This window comes from Nothobranchius furzeri, chromosome 2 (genome assembly GCF_043380555.1).
Source record: "Nothobranchius furzeri strain GRZ-AD chromosome 2, NfurGRZ-RIMD1, whole genome shotgun sequence".
Lineage (NCBI taxonomy): Eukaryota > Metazoa > Chordata > Actinopteri > Cyprinodontiformes > Nothobranchiidae > Nothobranchius > Nothobranchius furzeri.
This window is the reverse complement of record NC_091742.1, coordinates 66,036,109-66,049,987: the sequence shown is the minus strand read 5'-3', so window position 1 is coordinate 66,049,987 and position 13,879 is coordinate 66,036,109. Positions and strand designations below refer to the sequence as shown.

The window sequence follows — 13,879 nt, the reverse complement described above, 5'->3', positions numbered from 1 at the left end:
AAAACAAGTATCCTCTGCCTCTGTTATCCTCCACTTTTGATCCTGTCCAGAAAGCCACCATTTTCACAAAACTAGATCTCCGTAATGCTTATCACCTGGTCCGTATCCGAGAGGGTGACGAGTGGAAGACGGCATTCAAGACACCCTTGGGCCACTATGAATATCTGGTAATGCCCTTTGGCCTCACCAACGCCCCTGCTGTTTTCCAGTCACTAGTCAACTCAGTTCTCCACGATTTCATTGATAAGTTCGTTACAGTTTACCTCGACGATATCCTGATATTCTCCAGCAACCTCTCAGAACACCGCCATCACGTCCGAGCTGTACTGCAACGTCTTTTGGAAAACCTCCTCTTTGTTAAAGCCGAGAAATGCGAATTCCATGCCTCATCCGTGAAGTTTCTTGGATTCGTCTTGGAGAGCGGGCGGTTGAAGACAGATCCCGAGAAGATCCAAGCAGTTCGTGATTGGCCCACTCCCACCACCCGTAAACAGTTACAACGGTTCCTAGGGTTCGCTAATTTTTACAGAAGGTTCATCCGCAACTACAGCCAAATAGCATCACCTCTCACCAAATTAACATCCACTAAGAGAACTTTTGTATGGACCCCTGAGGCAGACACCGCTTTTCTGGAGTTAAAGACTCGTTTTTCACAAGCTCCTGTCCTGTCTCGTCCCGATCCCACTCTTCAATTCACAGTTGAAGTGGACGCTTCAGACTCCGGGGTGGGGGCTGTTCTCTCCCAGAGGTCTCCTTCCGATAACTTGCTTCACCCCTGTGCTTTTTTTTCCAAGAAACTCTCGCCTGCAGAACAGAATTATGATGTGGGTGACCGGGAGTTGCTGGCAGTGAAACTCGCACTGGAGGAATGGCGCCATTGGCTGGAGGGAGCTGAGTACCCCATCATAATCTGGACAGATCACAAGAACCTCGCTTATCTGAAGGAAGCCAAAAGACTTAACCCCAGACAGTCCCGTTGGTCTCTGTTTTTCACTCGGTTCAACTTCACTATCTCTTTCAGACCCAGAACCAAAAATGTGAAACCAGATGCCCTGTCCCGTCAGTACTCCACAGACAAAGACCAGGAACCCGCTACCATACTTCCTCCATCCTGTGTTCTGGCATCAATCACCTGGGATATCTCACAAAAGGTAATAGAGGCGCAACGAACTGACCCGGACCCAGGGAACGGTCCTCCCCAGAAGCTCTATGTTCCACAACAGGTCCGAGGGTCAGTCATCCACTGGGCACATACAGCCAGATTTTCAATACATCCCGGAGTTGGCCGTACCCTTGCTCTGGTTCGTCGGTCCTTCTGGTGGCCCTCCATGTACAGAGACATAAAGGAATACATCAGCGCCTGTCAGGTATGTGCCCGCAATAAAGGTACTAACCAACCTCCCTCTGGATTACTTAAACCTCTGCCAATTCCTTCTCGCCCTTGGTCCCACATAGCCCTGGATTTTGTCACCGGTCTGCCTCCCTCTAAGGGTTTTTCAGTTATTCTATCCATCATCGATAGGTTTTCTAAGGCCTGTCATTTCGTCCCCTTAAAGTCTCTTCCTTCCTCCGCCGTCACCGCCGAACTTCTCATAAAACACGTTTTCCGCCTACATGGCATCCCAACAGAAATCCTCTCAGATCGTGGTCCCCAATTCCTCTCCAGGGTCTGGAAGGAATTTGCTACCTCTCTAGGAGCCAGCGTCTCCCTGAGTTCCGGATATCACCCCCAAACCAACGGCCAATGTGAGCGACAACCAGGAGTTGGAGGCCATGCTTCGTTGTGTGTGCTCCTCAAATCCAACTAGCTGGAGCACCCAACTTCCCTGGACTGAGTACGCTCACAACACCCATGTTTCCTCTGCTACTGGTCAATCCCCGTTCGAATCTTCTTTAGGCTATCAACCTCCACTCTTCCCGTCTGATCTCCCTACAACAACCACCGTGCCACAGTTCATTCGACGAGCAAGAAGAACCTGGACCCAGACTCGTGCCGCTTTGCACCGCACAGCCGAACGGAATCGGCGACTGGCGGACCGCCATCGTCGTCCGGCTCCTCCTTATGCTTGTGGACAACAAGTGTGTCTTTCGACCAAGGACATCAAGCTCAAAGACACCAGCAAGAAACTCTCCCCCCGGTTCATAGGTCCTTATACCATATGTGAGGTCATCAGTCCCTGGTCTGTTCGTCTCTCTTTGCCTCCCTCGCTCAAGGTCCATCCAGTCTTCCATGTCTCTCTCATCAAGCCTGTGTCATCCAGTTCCCTGTGTCCCGCTTCTGCCTCTGATCCTCCGCCGCCTGTCCGTCTTGCTGATGGTAGTATGGGTTACCGGGTTCGTCGCCTGTTGGATGCCAGACCCCGTGGCCGAGGTCGCCAGTTCTTGGTTGATTGGGTGGGTTATGGCCCGGAGCACCGTCAATGGATCCCCGGTTCTTGGATTGACGACCCATCCCTCATCCGGGAGTTTGACGCTTCTCGTGCCTCCTCCGCCTCCGCCTCCTCCTCCTCTTCGCCGCCGGGTGGCGGCCCTTGAGGGGGGGGGGTACTGTCATGGTTTGCTGAATCTAACTGTGTTGTGCTGAGTCTTCTGTGTGCAGGTGGGTGTGTCTGGAGAGCAGCTGGAGAGCAGCTGCTACCTATCTGTTCATCAGTGGTCAGGGGATTTAAGGAGCGTTGGGACAACTCATCAGTACCGGATGATACTCAGCATTGGGTAGAACTTTGCCAGCACCTAGCTCATGTCTGAAAACTTGTTATTTTGTGTATCTCGCCGTCCTGAGATTATCTGTCCTGTTCTCCTCCGACCTCCTCAGGAAACTTCTCCTCCACCAACCAAGCCTCCATCAGCTGCAAGAAAACTCATCGGATTCCAACCCTGTCTGCCAGTCCCGTCGCTCACCCCTGACCGCCTGCTCTCCAAATCCCCACCTGCCAACTCGGACACCTCCAACTCTGGTACTCAGCTCCCAGCCTCACCTGACTCTCGCTCTACCAGCTCAGCCAGCCGTGACTTGCCCACCCCTCTCAGCCTTACCAACAACCAGGAAACTGTAAGCTACAAACTCATTTCTTTCACAGTCAAACCTGCATATACTCACTCCAGTCTCTGTTCTAGAACCCCACCGGAACCATCGAATCTCAGACCATCATCTCCTTCGTACATTATAATAAACCTTTTTTACTTACCTTTGTCTCCGTGCATGATTCTGCATGTCGTGGGTCAAAAAGCTGCAGCCCAGCATGACAACTTCAGCTTCATCTGTGTTTTATCTACTTATTATTATTTGTAATAATTTAATATCTTGTTTTTCAGTCAAAGAAATAGGCTAAATGGGCACTTACATCCATAACCACGTCTGAGCTGATACACGAAGAGGTGGTGCACCTTCACACCTGATTTGGCTTCCTCAAGTACCAAATGTTGGTTTGCGGAAGAAGTTTGAGCTCATGGAGGCTGCAGCTCTGTGAGATGATCAGAGCGTGGCGTGTGCGAGCTAACGAGCACGTGTGTTTTTGCCGCTTGGGCGGTGTGGAGCAGGTGTGGTGAAAACACACATCAACTACAGAACCGACGGCTAAACCGAGGGGAAACTGATGTGACACAGGTGTGCAAAGGTGCAAGTTTCAGTCACCAAAGGGGGAGGGGCTAACAGCCAGCACCTCTCAGAGGGACCAGACTGATGATGCAGTTTATGAGCAAAGTGCATTAAAAGTGTGGGCGTTAAAACCCTCACAACCCATGGCTGTGGTGTTCGATTCTTCAGTATGAGATATCAGAGGTGTGGCGTGAGAGCGTGTGGACAGAGTCAGATGCTTGTGTTTCACACTCAGTGTGTGAGAGTTGCAGCCGTACTTATTAGTAACAATATGAATAGAAACACTATACAGTGTTCAGCTGCACCAACAGCCTGTGCTCGTGGATTCAGTTCTGTCATTCTGGAATCCAGGGCCACAAAAATCTCTCTGAGGACCACAAATGGCCCACGGACCAGACTTTAGACTCCCTGAGCTTTGAGACTTTGACACGATTCTTATCTCTGATGGCTGACTGTAACTGGTTTATGGTTGAGACTTTGGGTTGTTTATCAGTTCTCACCAGATGAAGAAGAAACCTAAACCGGTTGAGACTGGATCTAATGTGGACAGAAGAGAAGAAACAAACTAAAGTGTGTGAATCAGGTGAGTTGTTCTTGTTCTCCTGTCAGAGAGAACTTTCCTCTCTGGATTGTTGCTTTGATCCACCTTCAGATCAAACTGCTGCGTCACGTCTCACCGTCTCACTTCCTGTTGTTTCTCACTAGAAAACACACTGGCTGTTGTTTTCTTTGGTGGAGAATCCCAGTCTGTCTAACTGGTTCATGTCTGGCTCTGACTGACTGAAGAGGAAGATGGACGTTTATGCAGAAGGAGAGGAGAACAGAGCAGAACCTTCAGGATCCAGCTGTCCTATGAAGAGCAGTTCCTCCCAGCCCAGACCTCCAGACCTCAGTGGACCTGGACCTTCAGACACAAAGTAAGAAACGTGTTGATGAAGCTAACTGACCTTCTTTAGGGTTCTCCTCTCTGATGTCCATCATCTAGAGAAGCTTTCATCTGACCTCAGTTACAAATATGAAACCTTCTGATTCTCTGCAGCAGTTTGTGTGTTCAGAGCTTCTGAGATGGTTTCATCAGATCTTCTCACTGACTGATGTGATCTGAGTTACAACATGTTTGTGTTTCAGAGGAATGCTTACTGTGTGAAGAGCCTTGAGACGACTCGTGTCGTGATTTGGCGCTATATAAACAACCTTGAATTGAATTGTGGAGTTGCTAATGTTAGCCATTAGCTTCTACTAGCAGAGATGTTGCCTGCTGTTTCCTGGACTTTAAACCAACAGCTTTTTACGTCGTGAGTCAGGATGGGTGAGTCCATGAACGTTGGGTGACAGGGTCACCATCCATTTTCTATCAGAAGCTAATGCAGAAGACAGGTGTAGGAGACTATTGTCATGTTCAGCCTGCACAGTGACTGATTATCAGAAATAATCATTAAAATATATGTTTTCAGTGAACCACAGCTGTATTTATTATAGCCTTATACCATTTTGAGTTGCTGTAAAATGACTAAACTGTTTAACTGACAGCAGGACAGGGCACCGAAGGATGGAGACACCTTCATGAATGAAGATGCTAAAGTCCTACTACCCACTGTGCAACGACCTAGTCTGAATGTTCTTCAGGCGTGGTCTGGACCAACGGACTCAGTTTAGACATGATCTGCTCGTCCATTTGACGTTGATTGTTTGCAGGGTAGTGCAGTTGTTATTATAAATATTACTTATTACCTAAATGTTATTTCTACTTGTTCATATATTTTCTAATTTCATTAGTAAGAATATTATTAGGACAAAGATAAATGTTATTATTGTTATGTAGAACAGGAATCACAGAGAGGTGTTGCTGATTAAATATTAAAATGGCTTGCCGTTCCAGCTTGTTGTAGACAGATACGGGTTAATCCTTACAACCCTAGTTGGGACCGATACGATATTAATGTGGGATCTCTAATTTTAGCTGCTAAAATAAAAGATTGTGATTTTATTCTAGAGAACTGTGATGATTGTAGCGTCCAAGTGAACTTGATAATGATTGATATCATCACTACATATTAATTATGACCAATAAGATGTGATGAGTCCATATAAATATGAAATATCAACCTGATTGATCTTTGAATGTTTAGTCAGAAGATTCTAGTTTCTTTGCTTCTTCAGAGGCCATAAACACACTTCGTATTAATTCAGACAGTCAGTAAATAGTTAATAAAATAATTTAATTGTTTTTCATAAACTATTAATTATACATGACAATATATGTATAATGAGATGTGGTGTAGTGGATATGGAGAGATTTAATGTGATGTGTGCAATGTGATGGAAGCTAGATGTTTAGCAAAACCATTCTTTGTATCTGAGAAAGTTGTGAAGTCTGGGTTTTAAAAAAAATTTGTTGTTGTTTATACCTAGAGAGTTGTTTATTTAAACACCATCTGACACAACCTGTGCCAAGTCTACATGTCACAGAGTGGTAATGTTGCACTTATGTTATATTTTATATTGCATGTTTTACTTGTTTTTATTCTGATGTGCATGTTTTTATTGATGGTGTGTTTTTAGTTTGTTTGGAGCAACATTGCGTGTTCATTCTGTGTAATCACCCCGATCATCTACACCTGTGGCAGAGTGTTGCCTGGACTGCCAATTAATGAACAGACGCAGGCAGGGCAGGTTTTATTTAAAGGGAGGAACGCGTGGACCAGGGAGACAACCAGGATGGCAGACAGAGCCAGCTAACAGGCAGAGACGTACCCCGGATGGTGTGCCTGAACACCCACCCCAAACCCCCCCCCCCCCCCCCCCCCCGCCGAAACAGAGGAGCACCCGGAGTACGGTCCTGGAGGATGGACGGCGGCCGAGTGCGGAGGAGCGTGGGTGTCCCTCCCTCCACACATGTGCGGCGCTCGTACAGGTGCCACTGAGTCCGGTCGGAGTCTTGGACAGAGGAGGGGGTTCACCAGCGGCACGGACAGCAGCAGCAGCGGAAAGCAAGATCTGCGGCCGGAGAAGCCAGGGCACGGAGCACAACACGGCAGGCGGGCAGAGTTACTCTGCCCCAGGGGAGGCGTTAGGCCCGGCTACTTGGGCTGAAGCCCCGGATGTTTTATGAAAAGCTCTGGATCTAAATCGCGGAAGTAACATGCAGTACCAAAGTCCAACAGAGAGGGACTAGCTAGCAGTAGTTTGTATATACAGCCTGCCTGAGCCTCCACCACTGAAGAAGAAGCCCTTTAGCAGCCGGGTTCTTCTACAGTCTCTGCCTGAAACGCATGAGTGAAGATGGACATAAGGACATTTTTTAGACCAAAAGTACAACGACAGAACCCCAGCTTTGATGAGACTGGTGTTGACTCAGGTTTGTGAGTCTTATTTGAAAATATTTGTTGTGCTGCTGGTTTGCCTAAAGTTAGCTTATTATCAGGTAAAGTTGATGGAGAAAGAAAGGGAACATTTACTATCATCTCACTCTAAACACCAACAGGAACAATACTCTGCCCTGAAAATGCTCAATATGGAGCTTCAGATTAAAAATTATGTGGTACAAGACATATATATGATGATGACTAGTGCGTGGCATGTGTGTGTGTGTGCGCATGTGTGTGTGTTAAGCCCCGGATCTTCTTCAGTCCTAAATCCGCCCCTGCTCTGCCCCTGCGCGTAAGTAACTGAGCAGTGCCTGGCAGTGTTTGGAGTTTGCTGTCTCTCTGTGCGTGGTCTGGTGTCGGGGACCTTTTACTGCCGGAGTTTTGGTGTGCCACAGGGGCCGGCCCGAGGAGGAAGAGGATTGGATCCACCTTGCAGTGACCCTGTGGTTCCCTTGAGGATGACGCGCACCGCAGGAGGGCGGGGTCGTAAAGGCTTCCCTGTCGCGCTCTACAGGGCCGGACTGGACTGCTTTGTCCCCCGAGGCCCAGCACAGATTTATTTTAGTTTTATTTTGGGCATCATCATCCGTGAACTTTCGGAATAAATTCCCTTTATAATTTGCTTTTGTGGTTGCACTGCTTGCCTTGTTTTAGAACCTATTTTATTCTTTTAATATTAGTGGCATCATCCAGTCCACCTCGATCGTGTCACATACGCACCCTTTGTGTGGAGGTTCTGGTTGGGTCCAGGGGGTCGTGCTGGTCACTGCCGGTGGAGTGGACCTCTGATATCAGGAACCTGTAGATAGCTCCGATAGGACCCGTCCAGTCTGAGAACCCTCCAGGTGAAGGCAGGAAGCTGGAATGCTTGTTTGCGTCTAAGGTGGAAGTTTGCTTGGCTCAGAAAAGAGCTGCTTGGCTGTATCAGCTGCAGCGTCGCAGAGAGGCTTTTGACTGGAGGTCAAAGGAGTTTGTTTCAAAAGAGGCTTCTTTCCTGATGTGGCCAAATCAGGAGTCAGCTGGAAACTGAATTAATCGGGAAGTAATTCTTGTTTTAATAAACAATGATGTTGTGTGTTTTGGCCAATCAGGATTTGACATGTTTTTTACTATTTACCAACATCCCTCAGAAAGTCACGCCTTCTTCAGATACAAGATGTTGTAACACTTTGTGAATGAGAATGTTTAAAACGCTTATGTGAGGTGAATATTAACCCTAATGATTATCTTATTGTAATGTGTGTGAGTGTAGACAATGATTAACTTGTTAAATCAACACACACTGATCATAAGATCTGAAATGGATCATTGTAAGAACAATATTCATTTCTAAGCCATCATTGGTTAAAGCACACATTATTCAAACATTTGATTGAAACATCTTGTTCATTCATCATACATGATAATTGTAACCTATGAGTTGTAAAAGTCCTGCAGGCTTCGAGTAGATAGTGAGGAATCCAGCAGTCTGACTTTTACGCAGAGAGTACAGGACCTTGGGAGAGAATGTTTATGCCTGGATGTTTTGTCTTCTGGTATGTAAACAAGCACTGAGCAGAACCTTCTGGATTTGGAGCCCAAATAGAAAGTGGATTTATATTTGTAGATGAAAGGTTGTCCTGTGGTCAGGTAGATGGTGAAAATGGACCCTTCTGGTACGTTACATGATGACACTGGTTGTTGTCTGCATGAGAACCCTAACCTTAACATCTTAGAGGCTTTATGGTGGAGCCATGCATGGACTCTGTTGTGTTACCAAATTCTGATGGATCAAGCAGAAACTGAGAGGGACAGGATGAAATGAGGAAACATAAACAAATGACTTATTTGCTGATGTAAGAACAAAATGATCCCTCATGGATGTTAAACTGAGTTAAACTCCCAGAGATGTTTCTGAGCAGAAGTCCGAGACTTTCTACAGACACCATGTTTTCAAACAGCCCAAGTCCCCAAACCAGCCTCTTCAAGCTAGCTAGCCGGTCTCCACCCTGGACCACAACTCCCAGCATGCTTCTCGCGGGGATTCCCTCTACGTCACACTTACGTCACTAACCGTGACTATATACGGAAGTCGCCTCTCCAGCTTACAACTCAGTCATCGTTTGTTCAGATCCATGATCAGAGTATCCAGTCAACCTATCCATCCGACGAACTGTCTACTCACAGTAAGAGCTCTTACTTACCTCTGGAAAAACCCAGCATCTCCGTGTCACTTCACTGACGCTCGGGGATTCCTAGATCAAACCGCGAACAGGTGTTGTGCCATAAATCGACTGTCTGTCAAAAAATGATTAGCCACCGAGGGGTCGCGCACGGTTAGGGTAATTGCATTTCTAGACGAAATTCCCCAGGATTTCGCTTTAAAATTCAGCATATCTAGCAATATGGACATTGAGAAGGCAGAGATTTAACCTCTTCCGGTACTTAAACAGATGTTTATCGCGAATATTAGTTTTTCCAGTTCGGAAGTTGTTTTAAGTGTTGCTATTTGTCTTAAACGTTCACAATGAGGATATATTAATCATTTTTGCAATATTTGTGATTGAAAGATGGTTTGTGGTAAGAACTAGCTATCTTTATGTTACAGCCTTGATACTAAAAATAAATAAACAATGTAAAATGGCGCCCTGTATTGAATGTAAACGTTGTATAAATGGAAATAAACAATTCTCCAGCTATTTGATTTTCCCCCCTTCCTTTTAGTCCACTTGACATGGAGCCACAGTTAACTAGTTTGGGGCACATTTTTACTTGAAAAATAGTATTTTTTTTTGGCAGCCAGTCGATTTATGGCACAACACCGGCGTATCACCGACGCTAGAATTTCCGCGTCTGTAAAGCCACGTTCGCTACAGCTCAACTCCCTGTATCCAGCCGGCCAGTCTGACAAGCCATGGATGGAGAGATGCTGGGAATGTGATCCTACAAAATAAAAGCATGTGACTTGTCCCTATTTGACACCAAGTCGTCTGAAGGTGAATTTTGATCTCAGGAACATTTACCAGAAACCAGCAGCTTTACTTTATTTATAAACCAAACAGTCAGAGGCTGAAGATGATGGAGTTTAGATTTCTGATTCTGAATAGTTGAATCTCAGATAGAGGAGGAGCAATGCGGTTTTCGTCCTGGCCGTGGAACTGTGGACCAGCTCTTTGCCCTTGCAAGGGTGATGGAGGGGGCATGGGAGTTTGCCCAACCAATCCACATGTGGTTAGTGGATTTGGAGAAGGCTTATGACCGTGTCCCCAGGGGCACCCTGTGGGGGACGCTCCAGGAGTATGGGGTGGGTGGCTTTCTGTTAAGGGCCATTCAGTCCCTTTACCAGAGGAGCGTGAGTTTGGTCCGCATAGCCGGTAGTAAGTCAGACCTGTTCCCGGTGAGGGTTGGACTCCACCAGGGCTGCCCTTTATCACCGGTTCTGTTCATTACCTTTATGGACAGAATTTCTAGGCACAGCCGTGGTGTGGAGTGTGTCGAGTTTGGTGGCAGGAGAATCTCATCTCTGCATTTTGTGGATGATGTGGTCCTCCTAGCTTCATCCAGCTCTGACCTTCAGCTCTTGCTGGGTAGGTTCGCGGCCGAATGTGAAGCGGCTGGGATGAGGATCAGCACCTCCAAATCTGAGACCATGGTTCTCGACCGGAAAAGGGTGGCTTGCCAACTCCGGGTCGGGAGAGAGGTCCTACCTCAAGTGGAGGAGTTTAAGTATCTCGGGATCTTGTTCACGAGTGAGGGTAGGAGGGATCGGGACATCGACAGGCGGATTGGTTCGGCGTCTGCAGTGATGCGGACGCTGAGCCGATCTGTCGTGGTGAAGAGGGAGCTGAGCCAGAAAGCCAGGCTCTCGATTTACCGGTCGATCTACGTCCCAACCCTCACCTATGGTCATGAGCTTTGGGTAATGACCGAAAGAACGAGATCGCGGATACAAGCGGCCGAAATGAGTTTCCTCCGTAGGGTGGCCGGGCTCAGCCTTAGAGATAGGGTGAGGAGCTCGGACATTCGGGAGGGACTCGGAGTAGAACCGCTGCTCCTCCGGATCAAAAGGAGTCAGTTGAGGTGGTTTGGGCATCTGGTAAGGATGCCTCCTGGACGCCTCCCTGCGGAGGTGTTTCGGGCACGTCCTGACGGCAGGAGGCCCCCGGGTCGACCCAGGACACGTTGGAGAGGTTACATCTCCAATCTGGTCCGGGAACGCCTTGGGGTCCTGCCGGAGGAGCTGGTGAAGGTGGCCGGGGTGAGGACGGTCTGGAGCTCCCTAGATGGGATACTGCCCCCGCGACCCGGACCCGGATAAGTGGAGGAAGACGACGACGACAATTCTGATCATCTGAGAGGATGTTACAGACATTAAAGGTCCAGTGTGGAGAATTCACTGACCTTCATCGGCGATGGTTTCATCAGACATCTTCTCACTGACTGATGTGATCTGAGTTACAACATGTTTGTGTTTCAGAGGTCGGAACCACAGATGGAGAGCAGAACCTCCAGGACCCAGCTGTCTGTCTATGAAGAGTGACCGGTCCATCGGTCTTCCTGTAAACCTCAGTGGACCTGGACATTCAGACCCAAAGTAAGAAAACAGTTCTAACTGGTTCTTCTGACTCCTCAGACAGAAAAACAGGATTTCTGGTAGAACTGATGAACTAGTGGAGCTCTGACCAAGTAGAGCAGGTGAACATGCAGCTGTTATCAGAGCATCAGAGCTTTTATTGTTTAGTCTGAAGATGTTTTTCCGGAATCACAGCAGGATGAATGTTTCATGTGAAAAGTCCCACATCTGGAGCTCTATGCAGGCTGTTTGCTGCCAACAAGAAGCTTCCAGAACATCAGGAAGAGTCCAGCTGTTTGTCGGTGATGAAAAGAGGGCTGATTAGAGGGAGGAAGAGAAATTCTGTTGGTGAGAAGGACCAGCTGTCCTGCTGTTTTTGTTCCAATGAGGTTCTGCTGCAGCATTCAGATCTGCTCTGTGCCTCATGTCTCAGCAGATGTTGGTCTGCAGGAGGTTCTAGAAGAACACCGGCTCAGTCTGAGGAGCAGATGTGAACATGTGACTGAAGGAAGTGATGAACCAGGAAGTAGAACCCTCCTGAACAGGATCTACGCTGAGCTCTACATCACAGAGGGACAGAGTGAAGAGGTTAATACCCAACATGAGGTGAGACAGCTGGAGACCACTTCCAGGACCAAGAGGCTCCATGATGCTCCAATCAGGTGCCAGGACATCTTTAAAGCCTCACCTGATGAAGACGAAGACACAGACAAAGACCAACATAAAGATAAAGTTAAAGCCATCAGAGTGGTTCTGACCAACGGCGTCGCTGGAGCTGGAAAAACCTTCTCAGTGCTGAAGTTCACTCTGGACTGGGCTGAGGGCTTGGAGAACCAGGATGTCCATGTGGTGCTTCTGCTTTCCTTCAGGGAGCTGAACTTGATCAGAGATGAGCAGCACAGTCTTCTCACGCTGCTCCGTGTTTTCTATCCAACACTCCAGAAGCTCCCAGCAAAGAAGCTGGCTGTCTGGAAACTTCTCTTCATCTTTGATGGTCTGGATGAAAGCAGACTTTTACTGGACTTCAGCAGCAGTCAGCTGCTTTCTGAGGTCACACAGAGGTCATCAGTCCAGGTGCTGCTGACAAGCCTCATCAAGGGGAACCTGCTTCCCTCGGCTCTGGTCTGGATCACCTCCAGACCTGCAGCAGCCAATCAGATCCCTCCTTCATGTGTCCACAGGGTCACAGAAGTACGAGGCTTCACTGACTCCCAGAAGGAGGACTACTTCAGGAGGAGGTTCAGTGATGAAGAGCTGTCCAGCAGAATCATCTCCCACATCAAGACCTCCAGGAGCCTCCACATCATGTGTGGAATCCCAGTCTTCTGCTGGATCACTGCTACAGTTCTGGAGAACATGTTGTCTACAGAGCAGAGAGGAGAGCTGCCCAAGACCATGACTGACATGTACTCACACTTCCTGTTGGTTCAGACCAAGAGGAAGAACAAGTACCATGAAGGACCTGAGACCAGTCCTCAGGAGCTGATGGAGGCTGACAGGGAGCATCTTCTGAAGCTGGGGAGGCTGGCGTTGGAACATCTGGAGAAAGGAGACATCATGTTCTACCAAGAAGACCTGGAGCAGGCTGGTCTGGATGTCTCAGAGGCCTCTGTGTTCTCAGGAGTTTGTACAGAGATCTTCAGAAGAGAGTGTGTGATCTTCCAGAAACCAGTCTACTGCTTTGTTCATCTGAGCGTTCAGGAGTTTCTGGCTGCAGTCTACATGTTCCACTGCTTCACCAGCAGGAACACAGAGGTGATGGAGGACTTCCTGGGAGGAGACTACAGAGACTCACCTCTGGAGGACTTCCTGGGAGGAGACTACAGCGACTCACCTCTGGAGGACTTCCTGAATAGAGTAATGGAGAAATCCCTCAGCAGTGAAAACGGCCATCTGGACCTGTTTGTCTGCTTCCTTCATGGCCTCTGTGTGGAGTCCAACCAGAGACTCTTAGGAGGCCTGCTGGGTCAGACACAAATCAGTCCAGGAACCATCCAGAGGACCATCAACAACCTGAAGGAGATGAACAGTGATGGAGTCCCTCCAGACAGAAGCATCAACATCTTTCACTGTCTGATGGAGATGAAGGACCTCTCAGTTTATCAGCAGGTCCAAAAGTTCCTGAAGTCAGAGAACAGATCATGGAGACTGTCAGAGATCCAGTGTTCAGCTCTGGCCTACATGCTGCTGATGTCAGAGGAGGTTGTGGATGAGTTGGACCTACATAAGTACAACACATCACCAGGGGGACGACTGAGACTGATTCCAGCTGTGAGGAACTGCAGAAAGTTCAGGTGAGTCCAGATGTTCTGATGATGATCATCAGTAGTTATTAGAGCTGCTGAGTTTAAGAAAATAAGT

The 13,879-nt window shown here is 47.9% G+C and overlaps 1 protein-coding gene across 10 annotated transcripts in view; it reads left to right on the top strand.

Moving 5' to 3' along the window:
• Window positions 1-4,072: 4,072 nt before the first annotated feature.
• The window catches only part of LOC107373486 (NACHT, LRR and PYD domains-containing protein 12), a 35,728-nt gene continuing 25,921 nt past the window's right edge, over window positions 4,073-13,879 (top strand). For 5 of the 10 annotated variants that reach the window (XR_008560691.2, XR_008560692.2, XR_011517336.1 and 2 more), the window contains exons 1-5: window positions 4,073-4,181; window positions 4,304-4,515; window positions 11,423-11,539; window positions 11,763-11,866; window positions 11,952-13,812. Coding sequence is in view for 7 of the 10 variants with exons in the window: in XM_054736753.2 (XP_054592728.2) it covers window positions 4,391-4,515; window positions 11,423-11,539; window positions 11,763-11,866; window positions 11,952-13,812 (2,207 nt within the window). In the remaining 3 variants the exon portion in view is untranslated. Of the gene's footprint in view, window positions 4,182-4,303; window positions 4,516-6,427; window positions 9,132-11,422; window positions 11,641-11,713; window positions 11,867-11,951; window positions 13,813-13,879 lie in introns of those variants that run through there. The other 5 variants (XM_054736754.2, XM_070547477.1, XM_054736756.2 and 2 more) reach the window with 5 other exon arrangements.